The sequence below is a fragment of the Apteryx mantelli genome, chromosome 4 (genome assembly GCF_036417845.1).
Source record: "Apteryx mantelli isolate bAptMan1 chromosome 4, bAptMan1.hap1, whole genome shotgun sequence".
Taxonomy (NCBI): domain Eukaryota; kingdom Metazoa; phylum Chordata; class Aves; order Apterygiformes; family Apterygidae; genus Apteryx; species Apteryx mantelli.
In genome coordinates this window covers 65,439,872-65,467,665 of record NC_089981.1, presented here as the reverse complement: position 1 = coordinate 65,467,665, position 27,794 = coordinate 65,439,872, and the positions used below count along the sequence as shown (strand labels likewise).

The 27,794-nt window shown below is 50.5% G+C and overlaps 1 protein-coding gene across 2 annotated transcripts; it reads left to right on the top strand.

The window, feature by feature from the left end:
• The first annotated feature begins 25 nt into the window (after positions 1-25).
• ISM2 (isthmin 2) lies at positions 26-27,327 on the top strand. Of its 2 annotated transcripts, none has more exons than XM_067296874.1 (6): positions 26-304; positions 19,308-19,568; positions 20,149-20,488; positions 21,635-21,775; positions 22,421-22,498; positions 23,070-27,327. In XM_067296874.1, the coding sequence occupies exons 1-6, from the start codon at positions 194-196 to the stop codon at positions 23,585-23,587; spliced, it is 1,449 nt and encodes a 482-aa protein (XP_067152975.1). In that variant the 5' UTR covers positions 26-193; the 3' UTR covers positions 23,588-27,327. The 2 variants fall into 2 exon arrangements, with proteins under 2 accessions (XP_067152975.1, XP_067152974.1); XM_067296873.1 differs by lacking the exon at positions 26-304 and adding an exon at positions 737-874.
• Positions 27,328-27,794: the final 467 nt, after the last annotated feature.

The window sequence follows — 27,794 nt, the reverse complement described above, 5'->3', positions numbered from 1 at the left end:
ACCGCCGGGGAGAGGGTTGCGGCGGCCCGGGCGGTGCAGTGCCCGGGAGGGGAGGAGCGGCCGCCTGAGCCCCGGAGGGGGAAGTCTGGCACCGCCGAGAGCTCCCCGGCGGCGCTGGGGCGCGCGGGGCCGTGCCCGGAGCCGGCTGCTGCCCCGCCGCTGCGCTCGCCCGGGAGGGGCTTGATCGCGCCTCATGCAAACAGGAGCCTTTTACTGGCTAAAGGCGGGGAGCTGCCGTGGGGCAGGCACGCACCGGTGCCTGGAGTTGCCCGAAGAGACTCGGCTGTACCAGGGAGTGGCTCCGGTGGGGGAGGAGAAGAGGAGAAAAAGAAATCAGATTGCCAGAAGGATTAGAAAGGGGGGTGGGGAGGAGAAGTCCTCCCCCCCCCCCCCCTTGTGAAGCTTTTCAGAGTTATCCTTCAGCATCAGTGGCACCGGGAGGCGAGCCCGGGGAGAGCAGCGAAACCGAAACGTGCTCAGCAAACTGCGAGAGAGATCAGAGGGAGCGGAGCGGCCGGGCGGCCGCCGCAGCCCCCGCCCGCCCGGCGCGGCTCGCCGCCGCCCGCCGCAGCGCCCCGCGCCCTCCCCGCGGCTTTGCCTTGCTCCGCTCCCTTTCTCCTTAAGGGACTGACTTTGCAGTATCCGGCCGTAGCAGGGCGGGTGTGTGTGTGTGTGCGTGCGTGCTGCCTGCCTCGTGTGTGCGAGGTGGGGCGAGAGGGAGGGAGGGGAGGGAGAGATGCCTCTGATTAGAGGGAAAGTTGTGCTTATTCTGGGCTTTGTCTTTCTGACCGCTTTCCTGGCCGCGGTGAGGGGGCTGCCCGTGAGGAAGCAGCGCAACAGCAGCCCCAGGGAGCGCGGCTCCAAGCTGGCGGAGGTAAGGAGCCGGCGCGGGGGCCTCCGGGGGAGGATGGAGACCCCATCGGGAGCCAGGGAGGGTGCTGGGGTGGGCTCCCTCCGCACCAGGGGCACTGCCACCCTGGGGCACCTCTGGTGGGGCAGAGCCGGGCGCTGTGGGCTGGTGTTGCCTGGCCCGTGGCTGGGCTCCCCGAGCCCTGCACGGTGACAGCCGTGGCGCTGGGGAGCTCCCGCAGGCCCTTCGGCGCGGGAAGGGGGAGGGTGCGAAGGCCGAGGCGGGGAGCCTGCTGTCTGCGTTGGCCTCAGGACTCCCCGGGGTCAGTTGTGCCCCTCTGGAGGGACACGCGTCCAACACGTGTCATCCACAGATGGGCCCTCCGGAGCCCCGCAAGGAAAAGTGGCACTGCAGAGAGCCGTGGGCTTGCGTCCGTCCTCCTCTGGGCTGTCTCTTTGCTCACGGAGGGACAGAACCCCTTGCCCACCTCCCAGATTTTGGGATAGCCCCAGGTCTCTGCTTTGCACAGAGGTCGCAGGAAAAGGGGCATGCAATGCTGTTTTAGACGTTGTGAGACAGGGGCTACATGCAGTGATCCAACGCACAGGAAGACCTTTTGCCTCAAGGGGGCAATATCCCTCGTAAGAGAGAAGAGTCCAGGCATAACCTGACCTACAGTAAAATTAGCAAGGTTTGTGGCTTGTTAGGAACTCAAAAACTCCGCTACAAAAATAAGACGTGACAGACTTCAGCCACCATCCATCCTTCACGCTGAGATGAGCCTGGGGCAGATTCCAGAGTGGTCATGCTCCATTTTCATCCAAGCAGCCTGCACAGGGTTCAGGATCACCCCTGCAGGCTGCCTCGGTAGTTTCCAAAGGCTGCAGTCCTCAGTAAAGGTGTGTAGTTCCCTGGGCTGTGCCTCTCCTCTGAGAGCTGTATCCTGCCCAGCTCTGACTGAGGAGGTCAGTGCCTGCACAGCTGGGATCAGGGAAGGGAAAACTTCAGCAGGCGATGAGGGTCTTGTTAGATCTGGGAACAAATGGGTGAACCTGATGGGGGTGGAAGAAAGGCAAATGGGGAAGAAGCAAAAGCAAGCATGGGAGTCAAGAGAAGGAAGGGTTTTGAGTAAGTAAGAACAGAAACAGGAGAATGGTTAAGGCAAGCTGTTTCCTTCTTGAAACTGTTCTCTAGAAAAAAAAGTGGTTCAGACAGAGCTGTGTTTTTAAAATACTATTTGTAAGAACACTACTGCTAGAAAGTAGGTGAAAGGAATAACTGTAAAAAATGACAATATGAGATTGAGTAGGCCAGGACAAGAGCAACTAAGCCCTTGCTGGCAATACTCAGTGAGAAGCAGTAGGTTTGATCTAGCAGGTCAGTCAGACTGGCAACGAAATGTACTGAGTGATGGGCATGTCATGGGGAGGAGCAGGGGATTTACCTCTCTCATAGTTATTGTCAAAACTCAATGCCGGTCCACACAGGATTGATGTTGGCAGCTCCTATCAAGTATGCGAACTCCATTCCAGTGTAAGATAAAGGGAGCAAGTGTTGAGAGTGAATCTGCAGCACTTTGCATGGACTGTATTAAGGCTAAGCACCACCAGTTAAATTTGGTAGTGGTTTTGGTTGGAGTGTGGAAGGAGCAGATGGAAACAGGACTGCTGTGGATGTTACGTGCTGTAGCACGTATGTTAGTAGTAGCACGTAGTTATGTTGGTGCTGTTGTATGTTAGCACGTAGTATGTTGGTGCTGTACTTTTCTGGTGAAACTTAAAGCATAAATGTAGATGTCCCTTTGCTCACCAGAGGAATGCCAGACAGTATGCTCAGGCTGTTTGGCTGCAGACAGAATAAGAACTTAGGCTTGAAATCTAGAAAAATATCGTAGCCAAGTTGCAGAGTTAGAGGGAGTTCCCCTCAGTATTAGCACGGGCCAGCGCAGCCCTCAGTCACGTTGCGGTCTGTTTGTTTCTATATCTTCTGGCAGTTTGAAGGGGGAGGATTTTAGGCAGAATACAATTAATTTTATCAATGTCAGGGCAGTATGACTGACGCTGATTTACATGAAAATGCCTATAGGAACTGATGAAGCATTTAATTAGTACCTTGTAAAGTCTAACTGAAAAATCCAGAAGAGGCCTCAAGCAAAGGACAGTGAAAACTGGCATTTTATGAAGTTGGACAGGACCCTTACAGGGCTGTCTCAGGCCCGTGTTTATCTGATATCTAAAATAGGATGGGAAGCAAGGAGTGCTGTTGTCAGTACTGGTCTGTAAATGGTTCTGAATGGGGAGCATTGAGTGACTAGGAAAAGATCATGTACAGCACTTGCACAGCAGGGCCTTTGCCCTGGGACCTTTGCTTCTTGCAGAAATACAAGCATAAAGTAAGTTTGTAGACAAAGGTTTGAGAGGGGAGGTTAGGCACAAGGACTAAGATGAAGGATTGATTTGCCTTGGGGTCTGTTAGTGCTTCCAGTCATATTTGTGTCTTTTATGCCCTGCATCCTTCAGGGCACTGGCTGTATGGTTCACACAGCAGGGAGAAAGTTGTAGCTATTGTAACGTATCTACCAACATGCAGTGGCTGTGTTTTGGGAGGAAATCCTCTATTTCTGATACATGTGGAGGAGAATTTGGAGTAGCCATACCCTGTTTGAACTAAAGCAGACAGTACAAGTAAAGCAGTATGGTGGTTTAAAAAAAAAAAAAAAAAAAAGTAGCCAGAGTGATTTTTGGGTCATATGCACAGATGGTTCATGTTGCAAAGCTGATAGGTCCTGTCTCTATGGCAGCAGTGCAACCACATCTGGAGTATTGGTTACATTATGGGTAATGCCATACAGATGTGGGTAGAATGAAGGGGGCCTGGAGAAGAAATATAGAAATGAAGAGGGCCTGGAGAAGATAGGCAATTAAAATGATTAAACAATTACATAAAGTTGACTTGTTTTAATTTAATGTAGTTATTTAAAACAAACATTTTTCCTCTGTTTAAAATTAAATGAGAAATTTTGGTAATCGTACTGAGCCTCAGAGTTGCACTACTGTATTAAAACAATTTAGATAAAATTAAAAACATTAAGCACATTCCTCAAATTTCTGAGTTAGAAGGTCTTATAATACAGGAAGGATGGAGGGAAAACATGTTTTATCTTTGGGCAATAGCTTTATCAGTGTGTCACAAAGTTCTGTACTCCAGTAAGGATCTGTTACTTCCAGCCTTTCCAAAGGGAACAAACGCTTGCATTTACATTTTTCAGCTGTCAGTACTGTACAGAAAAGCTTTGCCTTGATTACTCGGCGTCCAGCATAAGCAACAGGTATAGAGAGGATATTTTGTATTTCTTCAGTCTGCTTGACTGGGAGCTGAAAAGGCAGGAAAACAACTTTCTTTGCAGACTGTGGCCAAGAATCTAATGAGAGAAGATATTTACTAGTTCTCAGACGTCGTGGCTATGTTTTGAAAGGTAGGTAGGCTCCAAAGAGGCAGATGGGTGTCTAGTAGGATTTTTAGAAGGGCTTTTGCATGTTAGGAGCATCACTCTCCTTGAATTAGGCAGAAATGCAGCAGGTTACCTGGTCCAAGCACTGTCCCAAGCAAATGGCCCTTCAGATTTGGGTAACTGAATACTTAGAAAAACTAGCCTGTGGAGACAAGGGACAGCTCATCACATTGCTTAATTCTTTGTTTATTTATTAAGTCGGGGGGTTAAATGCAAAATATGTTTTGATAAAGTCACTAGATTTCAAAATATTGGCTTCAAGTGTTGTTAATAGGAGTGTGGATTCTTTCTGACTGATAAAAATCAGTTACAGTGCTCTTCTAGTAAATAAAAAATAATGGATGTTCTGACCTCTGAGAAATGTAAACAGTAAAACTGATTAAATGTGTATTAACTGATATAACTGCTTAAGTAACTGTGCATCAATGTAGTAGTAATAGGGATAAGAGTGATGCTGCTGTTGATAGTTGGTAATGAGCATCTTAGCGGTGATAGTGTGCTGCAGAGCAAGTCAGCAGTGTTTTATCAAAGTCCAAGCCACCAAATCCAGCTCTGTTGGGGTTATGAGGTGCTGTGTGTTACCTTAGCAGTGGGGAAGTGCACTTAGAGACTGGGCAAAGAGAGAAAGTGGGGTCTTCCCACTGCCCACGTGGGTGCTGATGCGGGTCTGGAACTGCGGCGTGATTTAAGTTCAAGCTGGCGCTTGCTCTTGGAGTTCCCCTTGGCCTAAGGCTGCACGAAAAGCAAATCTGGCTTCTCTGATAAGAGATAACAGATAGCAACAAAAGAAATACCAAACTTAGCACAAGGGCTGTATTTAGCCGCAAATCAGTGGGTTTGTACATGTTGCACTGTCACGCTGTGAAGGTTCGATAGCAACGACTGAGACAGTAATATAATAATAATAAAAAAAATATTTATTTCCTCACACAAGTTCTTGGATTAGTAACATCCATTAAAATAATGCGATTACTAATTTAGGAAGGATAACACAAAACCATCAGTTACTAATTTAGAAAGGATAACCCGAAACCGTCGATTACTGCGCTATTAATTGGAAGGACTGCTTATCCCTACTTGAAAGCTTTCTTGTTCACTCTCCTAGTGAGAGGGCTCTCAACCTCGAGGAGTTACCTTAACCCAGCGTCCCAGGAAAAGGGGAGGGGGGGGAATACTCACGGTCCAGCCGGAGAGGATGATCAGGTCACGTTCCCGTCCCTGCTCAAACTCTCCTAGCTGCCAAGTCTCTTTTTATACGGCTGGGGCTCTGGGCAAACACTGCTTTTGCTGACTTTTTGCAAGTTTCGCAATCACAGGACTGTCTGTTTGTCTGCTTGGGAGGACCCTGCTAGCGAGGCAAGACCCCAACACCTCCGTATTGCTTCTCCCCTCCCCGGGGGTCCGTGCGGATTCCAGGTGGCAGACTTCACTTCTCCAGTCTTGTTAATCATTCCGCAGCCTTGCGCATATCAGTCCTTGCGCATATCGGTTGGTAGACGACTTTAGTCCTGTTAAGTCCTCTGTTCAGCAGCTTTGTGCACGTCAGCTCTTGTGCGTATAAATTGGCAAACTTCAGTCCTGTTAACTCCTCACTCGCCCATCAGTACAGCATCTGGTACGATTGGCTCCTGGCCCGTGGGAAATAAGGAAATAAATAACAACAATACCTATTATTTAGTGGTCATATCAGTCAGTGCAAATAGCAATGGGAAACTAAGTTTAAAATCAAAGATCTACACTGAGATGTTTTGCTTGCTATGTAGAAAGCATTGTTAACAGTGGCGATTTAAATCAGTGTGCCCTCTGCATGGGTTGCTAGGGAGTCTGAGTTCAGAGGAGTGCTTGAGAGTTAAACGTACAACATTGAAATGATGCCTGTCCTGAGTTGCTAGCAAGCGGGGACTGAAGGAGGTCCAAGGCGAGTAGAGTCAAAGGAGTTGAAAGGAAATGTCAGCTGGGCCCGAGGGAGAATTTCCTAGTGGGGGATTGTCAGGAGACTGTAAATGGGGGTACCCCTGTCACTTGGGGGCCCTGATGTCGCTTGCCTGTTGTGTGAGGAGACCCCAGCACTCGGGTGATGGGCTGAAGGGAGCCTTGGAGTGGTGGGTATGTGGTCGCTGTGATGCTGAGGCCTGTGGGGAGGGCCTGCCTTGGCGTCGCCCCACAGCTCCCAGTCCTCTCCTGGCTTTCCCCCAGGAGCTCCCTTTCCACGGAGCCATCTCTGGAGCCGTCCCTTCCTGCGAGGGCTCCGCTGGGGCACAAGCGGGCCAGTGCTCCTGCCGGAGGGGGCTGCTGCAGGCTGTGTCAGTAGCAGAGTCATTTTGCCTACGGATGTGCTTTTTACCTTTTCATTTCTTCAGCAATTAAGCGTTCTTGTCTCTGGCTTTGTCCTTGGCTGAGGTCGGATTTGTGGGTACAAAACGTGCACTGAAGCATCCTTCCACTCTGAAAGGGTCTCTTTGTGCACAGGGAGGTACTTTACCCTTTGTAGCAAATTTCCTTTTGAGAAGTGCCAAATTATCTTAGTCAACACTGTTGAAAACTCTCCCAACCTGGGACTGAGTCGGGAGCAAAAACAATAAGGAGCCTGGTGTAGGGAAGCTGCTGAACAAGGGGGGCTTCTTCCCTTTTCACTGCACAAATAGGTCTGCTGAGTTTCTATTGTCAGAATCAAAGGGGTTCCTGTAAAAGGCACATGTAAGGGAAAGAGATTAGGCATAAATCGCTCCACAGGGCGTTGCTTGGCTCTCTGGATTCCCGATGGGAGAAGCCGTTGTCAATAAGCAAGGTGCTGTTTAGGAAGGACTCTCATCTCTGTTTCACTTGTGGTCAGCAGTGACCAAAAGCTTGCCTCCATGCTGTCCTCCCAGCAGCTGAAACACCAGGTGAGCACAAGGCAGGATAGCTTTCCCCTTAAATGTAAACCAGGCTGGGAGACTCGCCCTGCCTCCAGTCATGGCTCCTCCGCGCCGCGTTGAGGCACACGGGCAAGGCAATGTGGGGAGTGTGCTGGGCAACAAAATCTGCCCTGCTCTTGTCAGCATCTTGGGCATGGAGAGTGAAAAACAGGAATCTTTTGTTTCCTATTATATGAATAAATATTCTTTCACTGAGAATAGTTCCCGAACAAGACACCCAGCCACTTCCCCTATAAGGAAGCCTGAGAATCATCTAAGCTACAGTCATGACAGCAAGGTGGACTGTGCTGTTCAGCTCCTCCAAAGCAGGTTTTGTTGCCCAGAGTCTCTGTTTTTATTGAAAATACTAGTACTTACAGCCAAGAAGCGGGGAATTGATTGCAGCGGTGTTTGTATGTGAAAATGTTTCTGTTTCAGACAGAAACCTGTAAAACTGTAAGGACTTCTTTCTTACTTTTCTCTTTTTTTTTTTTTTTTTTTAATAGAACATTTTTGCAGGGAACCTTCACTGGGTTATTGGATACTTTTACATAGCCAGCTGTAAAAATCAACCTGCATGGTATGTTTCAGAGTTGCTCAGTTTTTGTGTGTTCCATGTGTGTAGGGACTTTCTAGGTTTGTCTAAGAAGCTGCTCAGCACTTAAGATGTGAAAAGGCCAAAAAGATGGTGACTCCATGCCTCAGAGTTGCAGGTGGCTCTTGGTGTGAGGGGCAACAACACTTCTTGGACTGTGGATTGTGTAGATTGTTTTATTTGGTCTCCAGCGGAAGGATAAAGCTTCAAAGGGAACAAAATGCAGTAAATTTGCTCTTGATTATTGCTGCCTTCTGCTGGTCTCCAGCACTGCTGGCCAGGTGTGAGGCCAGGGGCCAGCTGCAGAAAGCTGGGCAGCAGTGCATGCAGGGCAGAGGAGGTGAACTGGGAGGCATGGGTTTATCTTCCCTTGGATTAGAAGTGTTTAGCTGACATGATCTGCTGGGCCTTATCTGGAGCACAGGACTTAAGATGTGAGGCAAGACTGGGAGCACATCCTGAGCCGCCGGAGCCAAGGCACATTGCCTTTGTCACGTACAGGGCAGCAGAGAGCGCGGCATGTGTCAAAGGTATGCTGCCTTCCAAATGCCTCAGCCAGCCTGCTAGCAGTGGCATGCCGTCTTTAAATCCTCACCAAGGCAGTTTGAACTTGGGAGCAAATAAGCCAGCACTGATTCTTAACACCGTTCAGCTGTTGGGAGTGGAGTGCAGAGGGGTGAAGAACAAGTATTTGTGGGATGGGCCGGAGGTGTCCCACGAGTAGAGGGTCAGCACCTCTTCATCTCTCTGAGATGACACTGCCAAGGGCTCTCCTCTCTCTCCCTCTGCTTCTGCAGCTGGCCAGCCCTGAGGCTCTCTCCCAGCAGTACGGCTGGAGAGTCCGCATCCCCTCCAAGGCTTTCTCCTGAGCACTGTGGTGCCCTCCATCCCCTCGGTCTGCAGCGGCTCCCACAGCCTCTCAGCCAAAAACCCAGGGGATGCCAAGTGTGCCGCTCTGTGTGATATCTCTAGCAAGACAAGATTTTGTACAGATGTCTTCACATCCACTTTCTGCCCCCCTCCTGCTCACAGCAATGCTGTGGGTGTATTGCACAGTTAAGCTGGCTTAAAAATCAAAGCTCCCCTTAGGGGAGCAACTGTTTTTTCTCTTCTGGGGAGCGTTAATGGGGTGTCTCACTGCACACCTGCCAAGGAGGTGTTGGGGGGTGCACAGAGGTGTGTGGGCGCTGGGGTCTGGGCAGCTGCCTGTCAGCATCAGCTGGGGTCTCAGGAGGAGTTTGGCTACCCCAGTGCCTGGGATCACACCTCAGCTATTGAGCCCATCCTGGGGAACCTTGTGCTTCTCCTGGGCTTTTGGGGGTTCTGATATTGGAAAAGTGGCTGAGGAAAAAGATCTGAGATAGAAATACAGGTACCCCCCCAACCAGAAGCCTGTGGGAAGCGCAACACCCATTCATGATGTGATTGAGAGGAAAATGTTTAAAGTGTTACTGAAATGTACCATTTGTTTTTAATCATTAAGACTTGAATGAGAAGCAAGATCTTAGCTGTAGCCCCCACAGCTGTCACTGTCCTGGAATTACAGCTAAGGTCCAGCTGGGAAATTATGCTAAAATATAAAGGAGAGGTCAGCAGGGACTAGGGTGTTGGGGAAGTGGGGCTCTCCTAGATCTACCTTAGCTTACCTCTGACTTTGGGCTTTTCTCTGCACCCCTGAAAGCCTCAGGTTCCCATTTGGTGAGGAAAAAAAGGTATTTTTTTGTGAGGCACTTGGATGCAGTAGAAACTATCCTGGAAAAGCTCATGATCAAAGGAGTTGCAAACGGCACAGGCTGGAGCCAGAAGGGAAGGTTTCCTTACCCCGGCAGCCCTTTCTTCACAACGCACTGACAGAAAGGAGTCATGAAATCCCATTGCCTGGCTGGAGAGGAGACTTGGCAGCACAAGGCAGCTGCTCGTGCACCTCTATCCTGAACATACCACGGATGATCACATGGGAACATCCAGTGAGGGGACTATGTCCATGAGAAGACTTCAAAGTGACCCTGGGAGCTGTTTTGGCCTGTCAAAGAGGTGGCTGCCACAAGGGCATTGGGAGGATAAACCTCAGCCTGCTGGTCTTTTCCATCTGGTTGTCATCAAAGCCTTCAGCAGCTGTGGAAAGGGTATCCCTGGAAGGCCTTCCCCTATGGTGTGACTGCTTAGAAGCAGAGGTTACGGTCGCAGTAGCAGGGCTCCTACAAGGACATCACCCTGCTGATGCCAGCTTGTCTGCCAGGCCATTGGAAAGGCGCTGGGGAGTGGATGCGGAGAGGAGCCAAGCTTGCTCTGCTTGGCCAGTCATTGCTAGGGAGCTGCAGGCTAAGCTTCTAGGGGACAAGGGGGTTGATTTCTGTGAAATGTCCCTAGTCTTGCTCTTCTGAAAAGCAGAGATGCAGGTGTTGTCCCTGCCTGGATCCCTTTGCTGCAGGGCATGGAGTTGCTCCAGGACCAACTTGTATGCCTCTTTTGTTGAAGCAGTCCCTGATGGATTTACCTCTGTTTGGTTTCTCTGAAAAGCATCAGACCCCCAGCCACAGAAATGGCAGCTCATCCCTTCACCTGGCGCTGCACTTCCGCTCTTGCCTTGGCTGTTCCTGGCAGCTGCCGTGCCCGGCTCCTGAGGACGGCCGTGTCCCAGGGAGGGGCGCTGCCTTCCCAGCCCTGCTGCCTCCAGCCTTTCCTTACTGTGGCTCTTAACCTTGCTGGGGAGCACCTGTGGTGTGCTCTTTGTGGCATTGCTGGTGAGTTTAGGGGGGCCAGGGTTACAGAGTGGCTTGCTGCCACTGCAAGACGAGCCCGTGGCTCTCCTGGGGCAGCTGGTGTGCTGCGCTTGGGCAAGGGGAGTGGGGCTGCCCCGCTGTCCTGCCTGCTGTGCATCCCCCCCCATCCTTGCTGCAATGTCTTCCAGCAGGTCGGGGCAGTGGGGGAGATGGGCTTTGATCTGGTTCCTCCAAGTTCTCTCTCTGGGAAAAGGAAATCCAGACGGCTTCACAGGAACGATGGCAAGTTGTTTGGAAGGGGGAGGGAGAGCTGAAGGGAACAGGGGCACTTGCTTTGCTGTATTTGGTTTTTTTTCCTTTCACAGCTTTGCCTGAGCTGCAATGGTAAAGGAAGCAGCAGCTGGAGCAATTGAAGGGTTACGGTGTGCAGGGGAACAAATGTATAACATTAGCTGGAACAAGTTAATGGTTACTAAAGCACATGGGGTTTAGAGCTGGAACAAGTTAACAGCAACTCAGTCAGATGCATTAAGAGCTTATGTGTATTACAGCACAACTATGTTAACAGGAAACATGTGCCCTGGTGCAGACTGCGCCAGAGAGCACAGGAGGGTATGAGTGTGCATCTGCCGCCTCTGTGGGGGGACGGGCTGCGTGCAGGCGGCACCAGGAGCCCAGGTCCCAGCCCGTAGTCGCTCTGTCCGGGCAGCTCTGGCTGCGGCAGAAGCCTTGGGGCACCCCTTCCTCGGGGAAGGTCTGCGTGTGGTGGCTGTGCCTCCTCTCAGCAGGCAGGACCTGCCAAGGGTTAGCTCTCGAACCTCAGTATTTGGGCACAATCTCATGGTGTGAGGAAGGACAGGGCTGTGGTACCCAGGGTGCTTCTCTGGGACGCTTTTGTGCTGCTCAATGGCTGCCTTCCCTTCTTCCCTGTGATGGCTTTCTGGTTAGTTAGAGTGGGAGGCAGAGCAGTCTGTCCTGGGCAGCGTGCTGGGAGCAGAAACAGAGCACTGGCAGCTTTTGGGGGGACCTTCCTGAAAGGCTCCTTTCATGAGTGTGACGTGGGAGACCCTGGATCTCTCTCTGGCCTTGCTCCTGGCTATCTGAGAGACCTTGGGCAAGTTATTTCTGTTGTCTGTAAAAAAAATGAATTTTACAGTGTTTATCTTGGTGTTAAGGAGTTAAAAGACATTTATGGTAAATAGAGAAGCACCTGCTTGTGACACTGAGGAGGGTAACAGCAACTCATGGAAAGAGCTGAAGAGCCACTGGACTCTTACTTGTCCTCCTCATGTCACAGGTGCCATGGGGAGTTGGCTGAGGATGGCAAGAGCAAGTCATCCAGCCACACACCTGCAGGAGTGCCTGCTGCAAAGGATGCTAGGGGTGAGAGGGCCAGGCTGTGCTGATGGGATGTGTGGCAAGGAGCACTGACGGCCATCTGGCCAGCTGCCCCAATTTCAGTCTTGCACAGAGTTGACCACACTGTGTCCTTCCTCCTTTCCCAGTGCTGCATACTGTTGTTTCTCTATGCTGTGGAGTCTTCTGCATCAGGGATGGTTGTGTCTCAGAAGCAATGTAGTTACAGACTGTGGAAAGTGTTTTGTGATCAAAGTTGTCACAATTGAGAAAGTAAATGTGAAACATGAGGAATCCTTAATCCTTTGATGTTGACACCTGCAGCTCCCTTTTCAAGACAAGTGGAATAAAACTATTCAGAAATGAGGATGATTCCGTATGATCTGAAGTATTTTGATAACTGCATGAAGATTGTAATCGTGAAGGTATAATAATCATCTCCACAGCTCACAGTTTACTGCCAGCTCCCACTGGTCTATCATAAACAGGATCATTGCACCCAAGTGTGAAATCTATTCCATGAGTACTTGCAGAATTCTTTCAAAAGGTAAAGGAAGTTGTTCATGTCTTTATTTAAAATGAAGAAAGACACAAACTTATGTGTAAGTTGATCCTTAGCTGGACTGGTGAGTAGAGCAGGCCCAGCTGTTGGGAGATCTTGGTCCTGCTCTTTACTGTGACCAAATCTCTTTCTTTGACAAGCTGGCTCTTTGCACTGAAGGGGACTTGCCAGGATCAGGGACAGGTCCTGGTTGTAAGGGGCTTTCGTGGTTTGTGGTTTCTGCTTGGTCTCTGTCGGACCCAGTAATCTGGCTCTGTGTGGTTCCTGCCTGCCTGGTGGTGCTTCTCAGCCGGGTGTGCTCAGGAGCCCAGGCAGGCCCTGGAGTTAATCCAGCTGTATGTGGTGTGATTTGCTCTTTTGGGCTTTGCAGCAGGGGAGTGGACTGACAGATGGTGACTGTGTTGGCACCCTTTGGTGCTGTGGCAATTTGTAGTGGAAGTCACCTTGACCATGCCCATAGGGATGGGGCTAATACTGCTGCCAGTGCTGGACCTGCATTGAAGCCCCTTTCGCTAACAGGAGTGTAACCAAGGGCAGAAGAAGCGGTGGGCGCTGGAGGTGACTGCTGCCATAATTTGCCTCTGCCAGAGCTTCCAGAGCTCCTCTGTGAAAACCCTGAGTGATAGCTCCTATTAAACCTCCTGTTTATAAATCAAAAGATGTTGTTTCTGATTGTTGAGATTGTAACTAAGGAGCTCTGCCAATAACAAACACGGGATTGCAGCTTTGCTTTCCCAGTTTTCTCTTATGTATCCACCCTGCTCTTGATATCTCTAGAAGCACATTATATTTTGGCACAGTTCTGGAAAATCTGTTAAGCAGGAGATGACTTGATTGGTAGCAGAGGTCACTTACCTAATACACATCCAGTTGCTTTTCCATCTGGCTGAAAGACTGTGCTGGAGGATAGATTATTAGGCGTGAGAATTGAACTACAGCTCTCTGCAGGTTAAAGTGGTCTCAGCTGGCTGGGCTAAAAAAGTCATTTCTTTTAGCAGTGTCTGTCATGGGGTCATCAACCTGAGAGCATACCCAGCACTATGGGAGGGGGACAGAGAGTGGCATGCTGAATTTGTTCCTGTTGATTACCCTGCTGTTAAATGCTGGAATTTTCCTTTCTTTTAAAGAGACTCAACATTGTTACTTATTAGCACTGGAATAACCTTCCCGTTTCTCCCACTCCTACCAATGAAAACTGTTCTGAACCTTTCTACAAATGACCTGACTGAACCAGAGAGCTGCCTCCACCAGCCAGACTGGGTTTCCTTCTGAAGCAAGCAACCAATGCCCCTGTACACCAGTAGCTTTATAACAAAACTGTGTTCTGGAATTGGTCCTGCTTGGTTTCAGTTCAAAGTTAATTTTTTTTTTTTTGAAAGTTTGCTCCTAATCTTTGCAGCTGATCTAGGTGGATATAGAGGGAAAAGTTTTATGTTTTCTGTTTTATACTTGGCTAATTCATAAGTGGGCAGTTTGCTACAAAATGCAAGACATTTTAAAATATTGGTGAGAGCTTGCTGAATGTACAAAAAATAAATAGTTCTTCTGGTTGTGTTCTTGTTTCAGTACAGTGTGGTAGAACTGTTCAAAGGAAATACAACAACATGAGCAATAATGATTAAGCAACAAAAACCACATTCCTTATAATTATATCCCACAGTGCTACACCGGCTGTTAGCAGATATGTCATTTTCTTCACTGCAGTGTTAACAAGCCCAAAGTATAGCCTGAATGTTGCCTCTGATCTGACTCCTGCATGCACAAACCCCTTTGGTTCAAGCTAAATGAGTTTATGTTCTCGCTAATTGGCTCAAGGTAGGGTATGGGTGGAAGCGACCTCCCCTGAGCTTGTTATGCAGTAGGGACTTGCCTGCTCTGCACCGCTAATGCACAGACTCCAGCATTGCTTCACTCTCAAGGGGAGTTAACACAAGGATACTCAGCTTGGGTTTAACGCCCTAATGAAGAACTACTCTGTTAGGTAATGCGTGTAGTTACAAATAGTGTTGCCAGTGGTTTAATATGTAGAGCATGGCAACATTTAGTGCATAGAATGATACTGAAGAACAGATACTGGAGCAACAAATATCTTTGGTTTTGGTGGCAGCAAAGAAGTTGTGTTCTTGATCATCATAGGACAACATAGCATGCAGGACTGATTTATTGATGTTTCCAGGCTTTAAATTGCTGTGGGATCTGATATCTGACATCTCTAATCATTTTTATGTAAAAGCTGCAGCTTTCTTTCTTAACACAGGTTTGATTTAGAGTCTTAGACAAGTTTATAGCCAAGTTGCAGATTTTAAGACCAGAAGAAATCATTAGATCCTCCAGTATCCTCCATAGCACAGATGCTATACATATGTGTTGAGCCCAGTAAATTACATTTGACTGTCTCCCCAAGAGATATTGCCACTTTCCTTGTTAGCTTGTTCCTAAGAGATATTGCCACTTTCCTTGTTAGCTTGTTCCTGTGGTTAATCACCTACAGCGTTAAAAACATGATTCTTATTTCTCAGTTGAATTTGTCGGGCTTTGACTCACAAATGTTGGTTCCCATTATGTGTTTCTGTTCTGGGTTAAAGAGTCTCTGGTGCCTGCTGGGTTATTTCCTTAAAGAACCGGGAAATCAAGTCATTGCTTTATCTTTTCAACATGAAAAACAGATTGAATTCTACAAGTCTCTCACTGACAAAGTCTTTCTATGCCTTGAAAGGTTTTTGCAGCTGCTCTCTTCATCATCTTCAGATTTCCAAAAGACTTTAATAGAGGTGTATGGACTAGAAATGGAAAACATCAGCTTTTAGTCTTTAGCAAAAAGGTATGGACTCTCCCTCCCCTTTCTCATATTCCATGTTGTCCTTGTCATGTACAAAGCAGGCATGACGCTGGGGTGAATTGCTATTCAGTTTCTTCCACTTCCTAATGTCTTTGCTGAGTTTGTGCCCAGATGTGTTTAGGCAGTCCTACATGCAGTAGAACCCGGGACTATTCAGAGAGGGCTCAGGAGTGGTAGGAAGGCAGGTGTGATCAGAGTGTTTGGTTTTTATTGCCTTCAGTTTAAGCACAGTTTTTGCAAACAGAAACTACAAGTTCTTTCCAGAGTGCTGGAGAGTCAGGTTCCAGCCCCATAAAACCTTTGTTCCAAGCCAGTTAGGATATTGCTGCGCTCATCAAGTGTACGCAGAAGGAGCTGGAGCTGGGCTGGTGGAATTAGCTGCTCAGCTTTTTCTTTTGCTTGAGGCTGGCTGGTTGCAGAAGAAGGCTAGAACTGGGAAGCAGCCATGAGATATTGATGCATTCCAGACTCTATGCTTTCTGCTTCTGATGTTTGCTGGGAAAAGTACATTCCCAGTGTTAGAGAGATGGGAGCTGCTGACTGCTAGGTTTGCAATGGTTTATTGATGGCAAGGTTTCCTTTGTTTGCAGTTTGTGTATATATGGTTGTACTGGCTGACTGATTGAGTGGCTGAGAGTGGGCATTGGGATACCCACTGAGAGCAGGCACTGGGACACATGCTGAGACCAGAGAGAGCTCTGCTGGACCAAAAGGCTTGGAGCCACTGGCCTCAACAAATGTGTCCTTTCTCCTGACCTTCAGAACAAGGAAATATCATTTTCACTCTGGCCAGGCAAACTTTTCTTTTTCATTAGCTAATATAACGTAATAGGTTAGCTCCAGGCTTGATGGCTTTATCCAGCTGTTTCTTATACAGGACTGAGAAGAGAATGGGGATTGCATGGCAGCCGTGCAAGCCTCAGGGGTGCTGTCTGTGTCGCTGTTGGGAGCCCCTTAGTGAGGGGCAACTTGTCAGCAGTGCAGTGAGTGCAGTGCAGCGAGTGCAGACCACGGTGCAGTGAGCACGGTGAATGGGAGAACATGCTGGGCCTTGCTGCAATCCACAGCTCAAGAGGGGAGCTTGATCAGCTGGGGCAGGGCATGGTGTGGGAACTTGGTCAGGAGGAACATCTTCTGATTTAGGGCCAAATCTTAACCAAGAGAAGCCTCAGAGTGAAGCACATGATAGAATTAGGGAAGAGCTGGATTGTACAGTGCAGTGACCATTACTGAAAGAGTTATGCCCGTGAGACCTTGTATTGCAGAGTCTGCCTGGGTGTTGGCAGCCCTTCAGTGGCTGTGGTGCATGCAGTAAAGGGCAGGGACCATCCCCCAGTCAAGCTCCTTGCTGAGATTCAGATAACGATGCCATTTTGGGGTTGGGGACAACAGCTGGGCAGCTGGCTGTGGAAGCAGATGGTGTGAGGGCTGGAAATCAGATGGTGAACCTCTTGACAGAGGTCCAGATTGCTGGAGGTCACAGTGGTAGAGTTCAGGCCATCAGGGGTGAACACCCTGAGGGACCTTTGTGCTTCCAGAGGACTTGGGTGCAGAGAGAGCGCTGTTCGCCCTACAACACTCTCAGCCAATTTCTCTGCAGCAGGTTACATTTTCCCTGTGGGAACAGTACTCTGAATTTCTTGAGCTTGTTTGGGCGTAAAATCTGAATTAGGCACTGAGTGTAAGTTTGGAGACTTGGAGTCTCTTCCTGGCTCTGTCACTGTGACATCTTTGGGTGAACTCAGATCTCATTTCTCAGACCTCAGTTTCCATGTGTATAAAATTGGGGTTGTCTGTGAAACGGGCTCACCCAGCCTTGTTAAGCTCATTGCAAATTATGCATGAATGCCAGTGTTGCAGGGCTATTGGCGTTCCCTTATATAGGATTTGCGTTTGGCACAGTCTGGAGTGCCACATGCAACTGGGAGCAAACCTAGCACTAGCGACCAGTGTCTTGTGGCTAGTGCTAGCAAAGAACATCTCTGGCTGTGCAGGACATGGCCTCATTTGCATCCCCACGTCCCTGGAAAGCCAGCTGGGGCTGGAGACCTTTAGGAAGGGGCAGTCGATAGCACTATGCTGCGAGCTGCTCAGTGCTAGGCAGGGTGCTCACCTCTGAGATGGCATCCTGGGAGTCTTCGTGGTCAAATGCCCTCATGAGCGGCCAAGTCTGCACCCCATTGCCACATCCCCATTCACCAATGCTGTGCCACCTCCTGTCGCAAAAGGAGTGATGCACTTCACTTGTAAGAGGGAAGCAGCACTACGTTTGCATACTAGATGGGCCTTAGTAGGTGCATGCTCAACTAGCCCCCACATACGTGCTGTTTGCAGGGAGGTCAGGTTGAAGGGGAGAGAGCACATCAGTTGCGGGGGGGGGAAGGAGCACACCATCACACCTCCTCACTCGTCTCCTCGCAGCAAGGTCGAGCTCCAGGAGCCATGAAGGTACCAGCACCGTATCATGGCCAGGGAGCTCAGACTAACCTGCACTGGGGCTGGGAAGAAGCCAGGGCATACTGCTGCAGCAGCAGTAAGTCCAGGTGGGGTGGTGACCCTCCATAGAGCCATGCTAGCTTAGGTTAAGTCTCTTCTCCCTCGCTAGCTGTTGTTTTTTTGCAGCAGTGCAACCTGCCCTGAGCTCTTCCAGCTTGAGATGCACCCCAGGCAGCACAGAGGCCTCAGGGCACCCTGGAGTATGTCAGGTCTCCCCATAGGGCAAAGGTGGGCTTCTTGCCTTGCAGTGCTTATCTGCTCTGTCCTCCTTGCTGTTTCAACTCCTTCCGGGATCCTCCTTGCTCCCAGCCAGGGAGCCCGTGGGCCTGAGAGGGAGGGCAGGGAGACCTGGCAATAGGCTAAAGCAGAGAGACCGGAGGCAGAAGGGCTGGCACAGAGCTGGGCATCCTTTCTGCATGGTTTTGGACAAGGGCTCGGGGTGGGCAAAGGAGTGGAAGGGGAAGGGGCAGGTAGAGGAGTCTATCTCTGCTGCCTTTCTGCTGCTTGTCAGTGCTGGAGGAAGTCCTCCCTGCTAGGGAGAGGAGGCAGCTTCAAACGCTCTTCCTGGGCAGTGCAACCTCCCCTCTCTTCCCACAGCCCTCTCTCTTCAGGGCCCATCTGGTAAAGTCTGTCACAGGCCCTTCCCCGCATCCAGCTCCGCTCTGGTCAGCGGCCAAGGGACCAGCAGTGTCCCTGCTGCTCTCTCCCCTTCCCTGGGGGAGGGGGACGCAGGCAGCAGAGCTTTGATGTGTGGGCACAGGGCTAGCGGACAGGCCTCTGTGTGTGCTCATGAGAGCCTGGCCTGGCTCCAGCTGCCTTTGAAGTGCTCCAGTGATCAGGATGAAAGGGAGGGGAGTCCGTCCCCGAGCCATCTGGCTCTAATTGCAGGTAGAAATGCCTCTCTGCATCCCCCATGGGGAGGGGCGCTCTGCTCTCTTCCTTTATCCCACAGCTCTCGCCTGGGCTGGTGCAAGGGGCGAGAGCTTGGGAACAAAGGGGGTTTCAGCCGGGCAGCCAGAAACAGCAGCCGCTCATGGCGATGCTGTGGATTCGGGCACCTCCACTCCGAATGTCGAGCCTTAGGGCCTTGCAAACCTTCCCGGGGATGGCCCTGCCTTGGCCGGGGCTGCGGTGGGGGGAGGCTTTACCAGTTGTTCCCATCTCCAATTTCTCAGATGCACTGAAGCCTGCTGTCCCTTTGACTCGCGCCCTTTCAAGCCAGCACACATTGAGCACAGAAATGAGTAACGTGGGAACTCAGCGTGAGCTGTTCCATTTGGCAGGGTTCGTCCGGCCGCTTCCCCACTGCTGGCCCGGCCATGCTGTGCCCCCCCAGCCTGGGAGCACCGGTGGGACCTGGCAGGGTGTGCTCCTACCTGCTGCCTTCGCTGGGCAGCCGCTTGCTCCCAGCACAGCCACTCTGCAGGAGATGTCTGGGGGAGCGAGGGACCTGTCCTCACTGCCTCTTCCCTGTCCAGGTCTCCACCTCGTCTGACCCCCATTCGGCCGGGGATGAGGAGCTGCCCCTGTCGGGCAAGGCACGGGGCCTGAGGCGGAGTGGGCAGGCTGGCCCGCGGCGGCACTGGCGCCGCTGGGCAGCTCAGCAGGCTGCGAGGAGCCCAGAGGTGCCCCAGCCTGGCGGCGCCGGCCGGGAGGAGAACCTGCCCTTTGCGCTGGACCTGCAGAGCTTGCCGGGGCTAGCCAACGTCGACCTGAGCGCCCAGAACCCAAATATCCAGGTGGGGAGTGGACCTGAGCAGGCTGCGGGGTGCTGTGAGCTAGCTGCTGCTTGTGCTCCCTTATTGCCTTATTTAATTTCCTGACAGGAACGGTTTTGTGAGCAAGGGTCCATTTCCTAGACTGCATGTTGCTGCTGCCATGTATCTTGGTAAATATCTCTTAGGTGCAAATAGCTGGCACTGATAATAAACTCCTTGCAGAAAGAGTTTATTCATGGTCTTTCTCCCTGCCCTCCAGAGCCCCTCTCCATAGAGCAGGAATAGAAGTCCCTAAGGGGACAACCTCTCCATTTCTGTGTATGTGCTCACTCCCTGCTCTTTTGGTGACCACCAGACACCTTTGCCAACCTGCTGAGTTGCTGCAGTCAGTGCCTCCCACTCTGCCCCTCCTCGGTCCCTCCAGATGAGGTGAGACCTGCCACATTCATTGTGCTAGTCCCGTAGACCAAAGCAACTCTAATCTCTCAGGCTAGGAGTCAGTGCACAGGCTGGAATATTTCTCCCCGTTTCGGGGAACATCCAGCAGCTGGGCAGTTGGCCGTGCCCTGGCTAACTACCCTGCCTGTGTCTCACTTCTCAGGTGACCATTGAAGTGGTGGACGATCCTCAGGCCGAGATGGAGATGGATTTATTGAAGGAGACAAGCAATGACTGGTCCCTGACATCCTCTGAGTGGTTGTCCCACAAGGACCTCTTCTGGCCCCTCTTCTGGGAATACACTGACCCCACTGAGGAAGAAGAGGAGGAGGAAGAGGAAGATGATGACAACCTGGATGTAAGGGACAGGGAGGAGGAGGAGGAAGAGGAAGATTACATGGCAGAGTATGAGGAGGAGTCCATGCTAAGTGGAGTGGGAGGTGACTGGGACCAGCGATGGCCCGGGCAGAAGAACTGGATCTTTAAGGAAAAATATAATTACGGTGAGTCCCCTCAGCCCCATGCAGCCAGCAGCCACCCAGCGCTGCTAGGAAAGGCATGGTGGTCAGTGTCTCCCAGGCACCTGACAGCAGGCCAGCCGTGACAGGAGGACCAGCACCGTTGCACAGAGGATCAGAGCATGCTGGTGCTCAGTGTCTGTTTAAAAAATAAGCAAGTAAACTGGGGAGCAAGCCCAGCATCCGCCTGAGCCTGCAGGCAGCCAAAAATGCCAGCATCGCAGCAGGGATTTCCCTTCCATGTAATCAGATCAGAGTGCAGATTCTAGCGAAGGCACATTCAGACTAGAAATAAGGCATAAATGTTTAGTGGCAAGTGTCACTATCACCGAAGCAGCTTTCTGAAGCTACGCCAGTGCCTGAAGCCTTTGCCGCAGCCTGGACATGTCCGGGGAGAAGAGCTGCAAAGCATTAGGTGCTCGGTGCTGGGTGGGTAGGCAGGCCCAGGAGCATAGTAGCTCCCACCTTGAGTTTCTCATCTAAGAGCACACAACCAGCCAGTTTGTTTAACTGTGTCATGGCCAGTCCTTTGGGCAGGTACAGCGAGGAAGGGGATGGGCAGGCAGTGATGCCCTACTGGAACAGTAAGGCCATGAGCAAAGCTGCAAAAACTAAAAGCCTGTTTTTTTACATCAGTGCTCCTTCCTCTCCTCCTGTCTTTTGCTGACTCCTGTCTGCAACAGCAGGGGAAGGAGAGAAATCTGTACTGCTAAATATATTCCCAGCCTCGGACCACAACTGAGCAAGGGGTCCAGCCCTTCCCACTATGTGGGAACCCTGATCGCTTCCTACAGCAAGTCCAGGTACTAGGACTTGGCTTTGAGACAGTATTTGTCAAAGCCAGAATTGGGGCTTTAAGGAGGGTCATGGGGCTGGTGGCAAAGCCTTGCAGTCAGAGCTCTGGGGTTGCTTCCCTGGGCTGCCAGTGAAGGCATGTTTGGCTCTTGATATCACTTGGCAGGGTACCTCAGGGTCCATCCAGGTGCCCCAGGCAGCACTGGCCCTGCTTGCCTTTAAAGAGCATCTTAGGGACAGGGCAGAGCTGAGGGTGGCCCCAGGGACCCTGGGTGGCTCCAGGCTCTTATCCTGTTGAGGCTTTACACAAGGTTCACTGCTCTCTGCCTGTCCCAGACTATGAAGATGAGGAGGAATGGAGCCCTTGGTCCCCTTGCAGCATCAGCTGCGGCAGTGGCAATCAGAAGAGGACCCGGTCCTGTGGTTACGCCTGTACAGCAACAGAGTCAAGGACCTGCGACCTGCCACTCTGCCCTGGTGAGCCTCTGCCTTCGCCTGCTGGGCGCTATCCAAGCCCCTGCGCAGGGCTGGTGGTCCACATGTCATGGCAGGGCAGGTTGGGCTTTCTGCTGGGATGGGGAGGGAGGGTTATGCAGGGCAGAGGCTGCGTCTGGCTCAAGGAGATCTCTTGTTAACAGGGTAACAAGAGGATGCTTGTTCCAGAAATGCACACACTGGCCCCTGTAGTTATTGCCCTCTCCAGGATTCAAATGCCTGTTTCCTCTTCTCCTGGGCACTGCTCATGCTTCAAGAGCTAGTTATATTTACTGTGATCTTGGTTAATGAAAATGGCCATTCGTTTCTATTAAAAAGCACTGGTGGGGCTCCATAGCCCACGGATCATAAAGCAAGGGGAGCTTGAAGTCTGTTCCTGAGGCTTATTGCAAGCCAGCTCCATCCACTGGGCTTTGTGTAACCCACAGTTTTGGGCCCTTTTGGCATAAGCTGTCCTGCATGTCTTCCTGTTGGACCTTCCGCACACAGGGCAGTGTCATCAAAAGCAGGAAAAGGAGAGGGGATTGGAAGAGGGACAGCATCTGCTACCCTTATGGAGTAAAAAAAGACCCTGTCACCCCTCCTGATGTTCATCCTGGCCCTTTGCTTTGTCTTTTCTCTCTCAAGGAGCAGAGGGGGAAATGGCCTTCCCCACAGAGGAGACTCCTTTTAAAAGTGACAATACCACAGAGCTGTTCAACTCAGGTCAGCCTTTGCTTCTTCCTCATACTCAGGGCCTGGGTGCTTTCTGTGCAAAACCCTATGGGGAGATGTGGCTGGCTAGCTGGAAGTGCTCTGGCCAAGGGCTCCCAGATCTGGCATCAGAACCTGAGTCCTTTCACCACCACATGCAGACTCAGCTGTGTTGAAGCCAGTCGTGTTGGGAGACCCAGTTACCCTCACAGCCCTATTTTATGGTGTGCTGTTTGAAACCAGCCTGCCATGTGCCCTCCTGAAGCTTACCTGTGGTACTGACACTGCCAGCCCACCTCCAGTAGTGGCAGATGGTGGGTGCCCCGGGCAGAGACCCCTGCTAGGGGCAACTCTCTCCCCTGGAGTGAAACTCCTTCCTGTTCTGTCCCTGCCCTCGAGGATGGAGCAAGATGATGTTTCTGGCCAGCCTCCTCAGCACCTGCTCTACCAAGGAACATGGTAACTTCTATTTAGTGGTTGCTAGCTTGCCTGACGTTGCTGACTAGATTGCAAGCAAATGCCAGCTGGATACAGAGCTGGGCTGGCTGATCGTGCTCTTACTATTTTGGTGCTTCTCCCGCAGATGTGGACAGCTGTGAGAAGTGGCTGAACTGCAAGAGCGACTTCCTCACCAAGTACCTGAGCAAGGTGCTGACAGATCTGCCCAGTTGCCCCTGCTCCTATCCGCTGGAGGCTGTTTACAGCGCCGTGAACCTGCGGGATGAGCGCCAGGGCAAGAGCTTCCGCTGGCGGGATGCCAGCGGGCCCAAGGAGCGCCTGGATATCTACAAGCCCACGGCCCGCTTCTGCCTGCGCTCCATGCTCTCCTTGGACAGCACCACACTTGCTGCCCAGCACTGCTGCTACGACGAGCACACCCGTCTTATCACCCGGGGCAAAGGGGCTGGTGTGCCCAACCTCATCAGCACTGAGTTCTCCCCAGAGCTGCACTACAAAGTGGACATGCTGCCTTGGATCCTCTGCAAGGGGGACTGGAGCCGGTACCATGCTGTGCGGCCTCCCAACAACGGGCAGCAGTGTGCTGACAACCCTGCCGAGGAGGAGTACCTCTCCCAGTTGCAGGAGGCCAAGGAGTACTAGCCACTCGCCACGCTCAGAGGAGCAACGGGGCAGCAGGTCTCCCATGCAACCTCGGGGGAGCCCCTGGCAGCTGGTGGCTCCTACCGCAGCCCAGGCCAGCAGGCTGTAATGGCTGCAGTCATCCCTCGCATATCCCTTACTTGGGAATGCAGCAGCCCGGCAAAGCCCCAGGCCCTGCTCACAGGCTCCTTCTTGGTGCCAGGCAGAGGGGGGAGGATTTAGCGTCCATCTTGTCTTTTCAGAAGGGTGCATCGGTTCCTTTCTGATTTCCAAGGGCAGAGGAGTTTATCACTGGGTGATCCCTGCTGTGCCACCTGGGGGGCAGATCTCACACCATCACTTCCCTGTGGGTAGCACAGAGCCCAGGGGATCCCTGGGCTGGAGAGGGGGAAGCTGGAGGGAATGGGAGGTAGTGATGAGTGTAAAGTGAAAGGGGGGCTGCCCCCATTTACTACTTCTAAAGCATTCTCTGCCATTTTTCAATGTAGCCTGTGAGCTGAGGGTCTGCAGGGTGAAATGGCCTCAATTCATGTTGGTTTCACACTGCATCTGAGGAGCTGGCTGGGTGCAGGAGGATCTGCTTGGTCATGCCTGTACACCAGCCTTGGCATGTGCTGGCTCTATTCTAAAACTTGGAGTGGACTCTACTAGGAGCTGCAGGGCTGTCCCAGCAATATGTAGAGCAGGGGCCTCCCCTCTTGTCTGCTTTTTGCATTCATGGTTGGGAAGTAACAGGGAGAGGCCTAAGAGGGTTTCATGGGCTCCTGAAGGTGGGTGGGACAAGAAGAGACTGACTGCGTGGGGTCCCTTTGCAAGATGACCTTGCCACAGCAGTTTTGGCCATGAAAGAAAACAGCAGTACCACAGCGTTTTGGTTAAAGGGAGCAGATAAGCTGCATCCCCTGTTGCTGCCCGGAGGTTGTCCTGCCAAGGCTGCTTCCCTTTCTCTCCAGGGCTGTTTGAGCCCTGGTGCTCCTCCCTGAGCCTGAGATGCCCACCTGGCTGCTCAGTGAGTGTTAGTCTTACGACACAGCAGTTCACTTGGAGCTTGTGTCCTGCTTGATTGGGGCAGCTCAGGGCCCGGGTCCCAGTTTGGTCCTAGAGTTTCCACTCACCTTTACAAACCAACCCCGGGCAGGATCTCTACACCTCTCACCAGACTGTCCATGGCTGAGGCACGCTCCAGCTACTACAGCTCATCCTGGGTTCTCATGGGTGATTTTAGGGAGCAGAGATTTGACCTCAAACTAATTCCTTTTAGTCAACATGCCACATTGCTACCACATGGTTTTGCAGGTGAGACAGCTGGGGGCCACTGCAATGCCCATATTGGCTGTTTTCCACTCTCATTAGATCTCAGGAGCCAGTTTCCCATGGTGATGGGAACAAATCATTCAGCACTGTGAGCACCAAATGTTACCCCGTTTCTAGTCTACTGTTCAGCACTCTGGCCCTTCTCCGTGGTGTATTTGCCCAGATACCCAACAAGAGGCAGCCCAAATAAAGCAAGCTGTAGTCACACCATGACATTCTTCAGCCTTGCCGCTTGGCTGAGGTGCGCCTGTGAGACTTGGGCTGCCTCTGCCTAGCATCTACTGTCAGTCTCTGCGTATGGGACTATTTTCTCCATGCAATGCCAGGTGCAGGGTGAGAGTGTCAGCTGCAGGAGCAAGGAAAGGGATGAAGTGGTTGAACTCCTCCCCTACCCTGAGCAACAAGAAAGCTTTCCACATAGCCTCCGTTTTCCCCATTCTTCCATCTCGTCTCATTGCTGTGGGTCATTCTTCACCTGTGTGCATCCTTCTCCCTGAGGTGGTTGTGTCCTGTGCAGCTGGAAGAGCCCTAGAGCAGTTACCAGCTCTCCATACAGACCTCTGCCATTTCCATTGCTGTTGCTTTGATGGAAAGGCGAGCATGTAGAAGAAGAGTTGATGTGTCACAGGAGAGTCAAGTTTGGACTACATCAAAGTGGCTTCAATTGAGGAAGAAGTACATATGCTAACAAAGGTGTCATTAATTCTTGGAGTCTGCAGATCACAAATATGACACTCCATCGCCACCTTGGTCTTGCCTGGGCTTTCCAGCTTTTCACAGGTCCTTGGCAGTTTTCTCCCAGCGCATTTTGTGAATGAACTTCAAAGCTCCCAAACTTCCCACAAAGAAACTAGGTTGAACATCTTTATCTCTGGGCATTGTGTAGCTAAACCTGGCAGAAACTTTATGCAACAGAAGAAATAAAAGAGGAAGTCAAGCAAAAATAAAGAAGGCTGGAATCATTTTTAGATTAAAGACTTTAACCAAGGTGGTTGGTTACTCCATATTTTTCTGCAGAATGCTGTTAGATGCAATGGCATCCATGTAGGTTCAGAAGATTGAGTGTTCTGTGCTGTTTCTGTCCTCATCTGAACAGCTTTCTCCAGAGCCAGTAAATATCCAAGCTGTTGGCTCTGCAGGGAGTCTTTCTAGGACTATCTTGTATCTGTTGATCCTTTTGCCTTTGTTATTTATAGAATATTGCATCCTTGGTTATCGGTGCATAGGACTTCATTGCTGGTAAAACAAAAGCATGTATGAAATGATCACTGAACTATTCTTGTTTAACTATTACATAACTCATAGCCACAGGCCAAGTTACGGGTGCTATCAAAACATAAGCAGGCATAGTGCTTTTCCCAAAAAGCATGCAGTCTAAGATGACACATATCATGCAAAGGGTGAGAAGGAAGATACAACCAAGTAAGCATGGATGAAGACCCAGATTCTAGTAAATATCAGTGACCATTACATGCTCCCTAGCCCAAGTGGTCATTTGTTGACTGGTTTCCTGCAAAGAGAGAATTCACAAGGAGGCGGTAATGAGGGGATGACAGTGATTGAGTGGCTTGATTCTGGAAGCGTATCACACACATGTGAAGGGGGCTTACTGAGGAAGACATGGAGACATTTGTATAGGAAGCTGACAGATTGAGTGGCTGAGGTTATGGAAGGATGAGCTTGTTATCTTTTGTCATCCAATAGAGCATCCTTATATTTTCTCTCCCATTTCAAATGTCATCACTAACATCAGAGGACTCTCAGACAAGTTTGTCTAGAATCAATACATAGACTTCTTTAAAATAACCTCCCATTAAACATGAGTCCAATATTGAACCTACACGTGGAAGCAGGATGTCTGCAAATAATCTTTCTGGAAAGACTTTCAGTAGGTCAGCCAATTTCTTTCTTACACTGACTGGTGTCTGAGAAGGTTCTCTTATAATAAGGAATGTTACCGAGGAATTGCACCCTCTCCCTGTTTATACTGCATATGTCAACCAACATACCCCCCCCCCAAATGAAACTATAATTTCTGTAACAAATGCAGTTCCTGTCTAAGAGCAGGTAGAAAACTTTCTTGCATTGAGCCCCCCACTAAAACCTGGTTGAAAGCCAAGTGGCTTGCTGTCTCTGCGGTTTGGAAGATACAGGCATGAACTGAAGCATGAGAAACAAGAAGCGGTGTTGTTCCTCACACAAGCAGCACCATAAGAAAAGCAGAGATGAAGCAAGCATTTATATTTATATCCCATCAAAGATTCTGTCCAGCCCACTGCTATTTAAGTGATGAATCTCTTAGTTTCCATTCCTTAAGTTTATTATTTTATATGTATAATATATATAAAGTCTTTTATTCCTAAGAAAATTCATAAAGAATAATTCTTTATTCTGACTCTGCAATAAAGCACTTTATTTAATATGTATGTATTGCTGATGTCGTTCCATTGGGACTGAAGTGTACGTTGCCAGAAAGTTTTGCTTTGTTTGAGAGGGGCGACACCATATTTAATGCTGCATACTTTGTGCCTCTAGCCACAGCTGTATTCCAAGGACCCTGGTGGATTTGCTTCCTTCTCTTACCATTTGCATTTGATGGTGTCAGGCAAACTTCAATAGCAGAGATACATGCAGAAATTTCTGAATGTTGCAGATGGCAATTTCCAGCTTATCATGAAGGCTCAGAGGAATCTGATTTTCCTGGCCTGGTGACTTTTTGATGTTCCCATTCCCAGTCAGAAGAAAGCAGAGAAGGAGAAGGATGCAAACTAGGGTACTTTCAATTGCTTTAATAGTAGTGATTCAATCCCAAAGCCTTCAATTGTGAGGTGGTGCAGAAGGTTCAGGATTAGTATTCTTTCCAAGTGCTTTGCACAGTCCTAGCACGTTAAAT

What these genes read in the sequence shown, in the direction of transcription:
- ISM2 (XM_067296873.1), top strand. Translation starts at nt 737, where the DNA reads ATGCCTCTGATTAGAGGGAAAGTTGTGCTTATTCTGGGCTTTGTCTTT. An exon ending in CGACCTGCCACTCTGCCCTG is followed by an intron (nt 21,776 to 22,420) that starts GTGAGCCTCTGC and finishes TTCTCTCTCAAG; the next exon opens with GAGCAGAGGGGGAAATGGCC. An exon ending in CACAGAGCTGTTCAACTCAG is followed by an intron (nt 22,499 to 23,069) that starts GTCAGCCTTTGC and finishes CTTCTCCCGCAG; the next exon opens with ATGTGGACAGCTGTGAGAAG.